Genomic DNA, 8,331 nt, shown 5'->3' on the forward strand with positions numbered 1-8,331 from the left:
GTGCAACCCTTGGGGACTTTTCCTGAGAGGTCAGAAGGTATTCTAATCGTCCAAAAACTCGATTTTGAAGGTGGATAAGTAATTTGAAGCAAAGATTTGAAGAATCAGAGCGAGAAGCATTATGATTTTGAATCGATTTGCTTAATAATCATGTTTTGTAAATCGTTTCTTATGTTTTTATGTTTTAGTTTATCGATTATGGGGTAAAACTCTAATGTTTTCACTAGATTAGATGTAACCTAGTGATTTGGTGTGATTCAATCGTACACATATTGGTTATGTTTGATATATTAAAAAATCCTTGTGTTAAAGTTATGACTTTTCTTATTTATTGCTAAAGTTAGTAGAACATAGATCATCTGTAACGTCCCTAAAATAAGACCCAAAAATCTTTTATTTTAAATTAATAAAACAGTAACCATATCGTTGTCATAAAACCAATGTAATCAAAATTTATCAATACATCATAATAATCAGAGTGAACCACAAAATGCGGAATCGAGTGGTGTGTGCTCTGCAATCCTCTCGGGCTCTTCCCTTTGAAAAGAGTAGTACCTGAAACATAAACTAAAAACTATAAGCACAAAGTTTAATGAGTTCTCCATACCACATAACACACATACATAAATAAACACATAGTGGACCCCGCCCTTCATCGGGCTCCGCTTGGTATACATATATGTAAGTCATCGGGCCCCGCCCAACATACATATAAACATATAAACATGTAAACATATAACACATGCAATAATCACGAAGATACATAACATACAAAATGGTCATTGAGCCCCGCCCTGTAAGCATACGAGTACATATCACATGCAAGAGTCACACATACATCTAGCATCCTAACATAACAAAATCATGGGTCGGCATTGGTGCCTTCGACCCGCTAAACATGGTGAGGAAACTCACCTTGCATTGCTGAATCCCACAGATAAATCTTTGGTTACTGGCCCGCTAGAATCCCCGCACTATCAATCACAAAATAATCATCCAATCAATAATTGGATCTCAACTCACACAAAGAGTCTAATCCAAGGTAAAATACCTTTTTATCCTTGGCCCAAAGCCTAGGCCCAAACCAATTGTCCAAAAGCCCAAATTCCAAAATAATCATCTCAAGCCCAATTATGGCCCAATGTTCCAAATTGGGCCTAAATCTCTTTCATGGGCCTTTTCCAAGCGAACCCAAAACAAACATTAGCCCAAAAACTTGATGGCCCAACAAGGACCTATGCATCTAAGTCCAAACATGGCTCAAACCAAAAGCCCAAGCGTCTGAAGCCCAACCTGTTGAGTACGCTGGATGTACTCAGCACATACGTGCAACGTACTCACTCTAGGGCTTGTACGTTAAGCGTACCTACTTTTACGCCCATCGTACTCCCCCATTTGTCTGACTTCCATTTTTCCAACTCTTAATCGATTAAGACCTAAACCAAACTCATATATGACTTCCTTAAGACGGTTTATCACGTAACGTTGCCAACTTTACATGCTTTTATGGCTTAATGAGGCTCTTAGAGCTCAAAAGAGATTGATAAATGACTTAATGCATGCATGAGACCATAAACACCATAAAGTTTGCACCTTTAAGCTTAATGAGCCATCCAAACATCCATATCTACAAGATTTAGCTTCTAAAACGATCTTAGCTCATCAAGACCAACCAAAAAGGACTAAAATGGCCATAAATAAGTCCAAAAGAAGATCCATAAGAGAACCTATCAAGATAAGATCTTTATACCTCAGATGACTTGCAAAAGGAGTGATGATTCTGGATCTCTAATCTTCACACTAAGAAATGAACCTTTAACCTTCTTCCATCCCTTCAAAATAAGCAAATAAGCACCAACTTTTATTCTCAAGAGCTCAAAGACACAAAATGATGGCTAAGGATTGAAATTTAAGGCTTAAGAGGTATGGAGGCTAGTAAAGAGGCCAACCCTATGGACTTGAGGAGTTTATATAGAGTGCAACACCCTAAGATTAGGGTTTCATTAAACCCTCGTACGCCCAACATAACCTTCGTACACCCAACGTACGAGGCTCGACTCCACGATCATATTTCCCCCTTAGCTTCTCAGCTAGTACGCTAAGCGTACCCTATGGTACACCCCGCGTACTAATCACATTTTTTTAACATTCAAAGCAACCCGTGAAATTTTTACATCTTATTCGAAGCTTGTGGTTAATTTGGTTTTCATGATATAACTAATGTATATTTATACATTATGGTTTGAATGTAAAAAAAACACCTTGTATTTAAATAAAAAATGTGGTTTTTAAACAAAAAAAATGTATTTATACGGTTTAAAATGTAATAAAAAATATTTATATGGTTTCAAATGGAAAATGATCAAAACTGAACAAAATTGGAAAAATGATGTTCGATTTGGAACAAAAAAATAGGGTGTCAAAACTAAATGAAAAAATTAAACTTAATCTTAAAATCGAAAAAGTTAAAATTTAATGTCTTTTGTGGAAAAAAAATCAACTTTAACACGTTAGCATGCCACGTCAGCATGTGATCGGGTTGATCGGTCAGGTGGTCATAATTGTAAAAAATTAGAAAAAACAGTGTAAACTTTGAGACAGAAAAAAGCACAGTGTCGAATTAAAATTTTGGTGTAAACTTAGTGTAACATCCCAAAATTTGAGGTTAAAAATTCTATTTTTAAATCAAGTAAATGATAATTTATGTTACCAAAGCATTGTCACTATTTCATCATTCATAAAATCATAAAATCATGTCTCGAAAACCATATCATCAGGAACAATGAAAATCAGAGTACAATCCCAGAAAATCCGATGCGGAAACCATGTGTGTGATGCGCTGCTACACCGCCGACTCTTTCCCTTTGGACGAAGAGGTACCTGAAACTGTAAGCACAAAGCTTAGTGAGTTCCCCCATCATACCACATACCACATACCACATAACACCGTCGATATCTTTCAATCGGTAACTGTCATCGGTATCTTTCAACCGATAACCATCATCGGTATCTTGCAACCGGTACACACCATCGGTATCTTTCAACCGGTAACTGGGTACTATTTCACCCCCTAGCACTAGCATACAGTAACGAGAGGTAATCATACAGTCAGGCATAACTGGGTAAGGACAACTAATCCCTTCTACACACATAGCATATCACACAGACATATCTCATGACCATAACACATTAACATACCAAGATAATTATCACAAAGACAATCATCTAAAATATAACTACCTACTGTTGGGACGACATTGGTGCCTTAGACCTACCCCTACTAGAAGGTAACTCACCTCGTAGTAGTAGCCGCTGATTTGTGCGGGAACTCTCTGTTTGCTGCTGCTGCTCCGGAAATCCTCCGGCTATAATTCCCACAAAACACTTAATCAGAGTCTGATAACTACTCTTATGGTAGAATGACTATTTTACCCCTGACCTAGTCAAAGTCAAGCCAAAGTCAACTTCTAGTTGACCTGACTCGCCCAGTTGGGCCGCCAACTCGTCGAGTCCTTATCCATCCAATTGTCCTCATTCTCGTCCCTACTCGTCGAGTTAGGAAATGACTCGACGAGTTCTCCTTCTATTTGAACATCGAATAATCCTTCATCTGACTCGCCGAGTTGTATGAACAACTTGCCGAGTTCATCTTCATTTGAAGAACAAGTCCTGTCCTTGACTCGCCGAGTTGTATGAATAACTCGTCGAGTTCATATTCATGTGCTGGGAGATAGCCTTGGACTCGTCGAGTCTGTTCATGTACTCGGCGAGTCCCGTGAACTTCAGGTCTAAGGCTAAGTCCAATACGTTGGGTCACTCTTTTGGATCCTCTAAAACTCTTACATCACCCAACTGAGTTCCTTCGAACCCTAACAGAAAAAGGGAGTCAAGTCTCGGACTCGCCGAGTCCCAAGAATGACTCGCCGAGTCGATAACGTCCAACTCTATTTCTTCGATTTCTGGTGTGCAACTCTTGTCCAAATGATAGATCTATGCCCCTAAGATCGATCTAGCACGTAAAGTTACAAACTTTACGTGTATGCATGGGACTTTGAGCCTAAAACGCCCAAAAAGAAGCTCTTAAGATGCATGGAGCCTTCCATGGGTGCAAAAGCAACCCCTAACTGCCTTGTGACCCCTCCAAGGTCCTAGATCCGAAGCCTTGACCCCTCCAACCATGCTTGCAGTCATGGTTGGTTACAAAATATGGCTTAAAAGCCCTAAATCTCCCCAAAAAGTGATCTAACAAAAGAACAAGCAAGGTATAGACTGTATACCTTATGGAAACTGCAAATAATGAACCAACAAGGACTCATTTGGTCTTCTTTTGATCCCTCTATGTTCTTCCTTCTTCCTTGTGATCAAAACCACCAAAAATCACCACAAATGCCTTAGATCTTCACACACACACACAATTAGGGTTCGCTATGGAGGGTTTCTAGAAGCAATAAGGACGAGTGGGGGCTGAATGAGATGATTAAATAGGGTGCAAACCCTCAGATTAGGGTTCTGTCCAGTCAGAGTCTACTCGTCAAGTCCGACCGCCGACTCGACGAGTCCACCACTTAAACCCCGGGTCTAAACCGCTTTTACTCGATGAGTTGGGCTGCCAACTCGCCGAGTCCTAGGTCAAAATGCAAAATTCTTAAATAAAAGAAATACATATTAGGAACTAGGTGCTACACTTAGGTGCCATTTGTTTTTTTTAAAGCAAAAATCTATAAAATATGCGGACCACCTCTGCAACCCTCTGCAGTAGAAGAGGTGGACCAAACGGCTGCAGACTGTAATAAGAAGCGTGTTTGTTTTTTTTAACATTTGCATGGTGCTGCATATATTAAAAAGGTAAAATAAACTGATTTTATAATCCGAAAATAGTTTTTTAATACCAAAAATTTAATAATATATGACATTTCGGCAATAATTTATGATATTTCAGCAAAAAATAATGATATTTAAACAAAAAATAAAGATATTTTAGCATAAAATAATGATATTTCATCAACAAATTATTATTATTATTCAATATTAAAAAAAATTCAACAAGAATAAACAAAAAAAATGAAATAAGACTTCAACAATATATAATCAATATTTAAACAAGAAAAAGAAGAAGAAGAAAATGTAGGAAAATGCAAAACAAGTGTTGTGCTAAGAAAAACACACATAAAAGTTTTTTAATCCGAAGACTTCTGAAAAACAAACAACTGCGAGATGAAATGTGTTGCGCATGTGCTGCGCCGCAATAAAGGCCTGAAGAGTTTTTTTTTTCCAAAAAACAAACACCACCTTAGTATCCTGTGTGCTATTTACCCTTAGTGACATCTTGTGTGCTATTTACCCTTAGATGACTTTGAATAAAAGAAAAACAAAGCATAAATAATGAGTAAATATTAAATAATTAAAAATTAACAAGTATTCAAGTTATATATAAAAAAAATATATGTAACAAAATAAATCTAATACACTAGAAATATATCTACGAAGACAATTTTTATTTGATATTCACTATATGAAAAGAGAGGAAACTGTAAATAACTCCGAAGGGTGAATGAAGGATATCCCCATCATTCATTATCACACTGTTTCTTTATCCTTCCCTCTTCCTCTCCCTCTCCCTCTCCCTCTCTTTGATTAGTGGTACCCCATTCAAGCAACATTCTTTATTTCTCTCTCTACATCTCCATCGCCATTTTTATATACACGCCGTTTGAATCGCTCTATCCATTCCTTCCATCATCAATCACACTTTTTCCTCAATCCCTCATCACATTCTCTCTCCCTATCCTCCCCCCTTTTTTCTCTTTTCTCTCTCTAGGGTTTGATTTCCCTAACTTTCTATCTTTGTTTTGTAAAAAAGAAAAATAATGACGACTCCTGGCATGAAGTTGCCTCCAGGTTTGGTTTCGAATCTACAGGATGTTCTTAAGAAGAAAGGCAACCCTGCTCCCGAAGAAAATGATGACAAATCGAACAATAAAAAGGATGATGAATCCGCCGTTCAGTCTTCTGCTCCTGTTGATGATTTTGACCCTTCCAAGCCTGTGATTTTTGTTACAAATAGTGACGGGATCGATTCTCCTGGTCTCATTTTTCTCATTGAAGCTCTTGTTAGTCAAGGCCTCTATAATGTCAGTGTCTGCGCCCCTCAAGTGTAAATTTCTTCACCCTTTACATTATACATAAGTGATTTACCGAATTAGCTCTAATATGTTATAAATCCCTCCCTCTTTTTTTTTTTTTTCCTGCTTGATTCTCTGGCTTATGGAATATTGGGAGGTGTCTGGATGTGCTTTTCGAATTTGATCATGTGATGTTAATAATTCAAAACTAATTTTACTTTACATCTGGATTTGTTGTCGGTATCAAACACCAAAATCTATCCTTCGAATCAAAAAAGATCATTTCTTTGCAATCTTGAGGTTAATTGATACATTTATCCATGGGATTTGCAGTGATAAATCATTATCTGGCCATTCGTATACATTCCAAGAATCAATTGCAGTAAGCCCAGCTGAAATCAAAGGTGCCACTGCTTACGAGGTTTCTGGTACTCCTGTGGACTGTGTTTCTTTAGCCTTATCTGGGGCTTTGTTTGCATGGTCAAAACCACAACTGGTATGTCTTTTTAGGTTTATCAATCCTCATTTTCATCATAAATTTTGACTCATTTTGGTATGATCATCAGGTGATTGTCGGAGTCAACAAGGGTCCAATTTGTGGCAATGATATGTAAGTACTTCCTCTATGGCTCTACCCCCAAATATTCTCAAATTTTAATTTACCAAAATCCAAAAAAAAAATCATTTTTTAACAATCAAAACAGGTTTTCCTCGAGTGCTATAGCTGGAGCTAGACAAGCCTTAATTAGTGGGATACCATCTTTATCAATCTCCCTAAACTGGTAAGTAACCAATTCTCCTTTAGATTATTAGTTTACACACATTTAATAAATCAAATCAAATGTTCATATGTTCCAGGAAAAAAGGTGAAAGTCAAGAAAATGAATTCAAGGATGCTGCATCTGTTTGTTTACCTGTTATAAACGCAGCCATAAAAGATGTAGAAAATGGGACTTTCCCCAAAAGCTCTTCCTTACATATCACAGTTCCTTCCTCCCCTTTAGAAAACAAGGTTTGTTATATATATTTTATACGTTAATCACAATTTTATCTTTGAGGGACTAAAACCGTTACTTTTCATATTTGCAGGGGTTTAAGTTGACAAAACAGAGTTTATGGAGGTCAAAACCGGTATGGCAAGCAATTGCAGCCAATAGAAACCCTTCAGCTGCAAGGTTTATGTCAAATCAACCAGGCATGGGTTTGCAACTTGCACAACTTGGTCGAGATGCATCTGCAGCAGTAAGTAATTTATATAAAAGCTGTTAAATTTGTATAAAAGTTTGTATCTTTTTTTTTATAATTTGATTGATTTGTTGTGGTTTATATGTTGAAGGGTGCAGCAAGAAGATTAAACTCACAGAAGAAGAATTTGGAGGTTGTTGAATCAGTTGGTGTATCAGGGAAAGTTGACCCCAATAAAACAGTCAAATACTTCAGGCTAGAGGTAGGCTTTTTAATTTTTAAATATCAGTTATCATATATCGAAGAATGGATTTCAATCATAGTTTCTAGCATTATTTATGTTCTGAAAATAAAAAGCATTTTATAATTAATGATATGCAGTTTCAAGACACTCCCCAAGAAGAAACAGATGAAAATCTTGATTTCAGAGCCCTTCTAAGTGGATTTGTAAGTCCCCTAAACTTATTTCAAGTTTTCAACATTAAAAAACTAACTTCTTTTTTTTTTTTGTTGATTATAAAAATTGTGAAAGTACATACACTAAATCTGTTTAAATGTTTTGAAACAGGTGTCAGTTACTCCCATATCTGTATCTCACATGATTGAGCCAGACATTGAAAAAGCTGCATCTGAATGGATTACTGCTGCACTTCAAACCGATAACTGAGGTGGAGTGGAGTAATTAAATTAATTATTCCATGTATATTTGAAGAAGATGAAAATTGGTATTTAAGCTTTTAGCAATTATTTGAAGGAATTGGACATCATTGCTGAATTGTGTTGTTGAGGTTAGATTTTTCAACTTTATTTATTTATATTGGGTGAGAAAATCATTCCCCACAAGATTGTGTGACATGTTGTAAAAGACCTTTTTGGTCTTTTGATTATTTATTGCTGACAATTGTCACCATTTTTTTTAAATGTAACTTTGAATTGGAATTGTAATTTTGTAGTTGTTTGTTGTCAAAATGGATATACATACTGCTACATTTTAAGGTTATTTATTTATTTATCCTTTTTTTAA

At 36.5% G+C, this 8,331-nt stretch overlaps 1 protein-coding gene across 1 annotated transcript; it reads left to right on the top strand.

Annotated features, from left to right (window-relative positions):
* The first annotated feature begins 5,559 nt into the window (after window positions 1-5,559).
* On the top strand, window positions 5,560-8,331 carry LOC145054497 (Survival protein SurE-like phosphatase/nucleotidase). The gene is made up of 9 exons (XM_079002708.1): window positions 5,560-6,154; window positions 6,456-6,618; window positions 6,689-6,732; window positions 6,827-6,904; window positions 6,981-7,134; window positions 7,212-7,364; window positions 7,459-7,569; window positions 7,689-7,754; window positions 7,876-8,331. Exons 1-9 carry the CDS (start codon window positions 5,868-5,870, stop codon window positions 7,972-7,974), a joined length of 1,155 nt encoding a protein of 384 aa, XP_078858834.1. The 5' UTR covers window positions 5,560-5,867; the 3' UTR covers window positions 7,975-8,331.

The sequence above is a fragment of the Lactuca serriola genome, chromosome 5 (genome assembly GCF_051521515.1).
Source record: "Lactuca serriola cultivar US96UC23 chromosome 5, Lser_US96UC23_V15, whole genome shotgun sequence".
NCBI classification, from domain to species: Eukaryota; Viridiplantae; Streptophyta; class Magnoliopsida; order Asterales; family Asteraceae; genus Lactuca; species Lactuca serriola.

What these genes read in the sequence shown, in the direction of transcription:
- LOC145054497 (XM_079002708.1), top strand. Translation starts at nt 5,868, where the DNA reads ATGACGACTCCTGGCATGAAGTTGCCTCCAGGTTTGGTTTCGAATCTA. An exon ending in AGTGTCTGCGCCCCTCAAGT is followed by an intron (nt 6,155 to 6,455) that starts GTAAATTTCTTC and finishes TGGGATTTGCAG; the next exon opens with TGATAAATCATTATCTGGCC. An exon ending in CCAATTTGTGGCAATGATAT is followed by an intron (nt 6,733 to 6,826) that starts GTAAGTACTTCC and finishes CAATCAAAACAG; the next exon opens with GTTTTCCTCGAGTGCTATAG.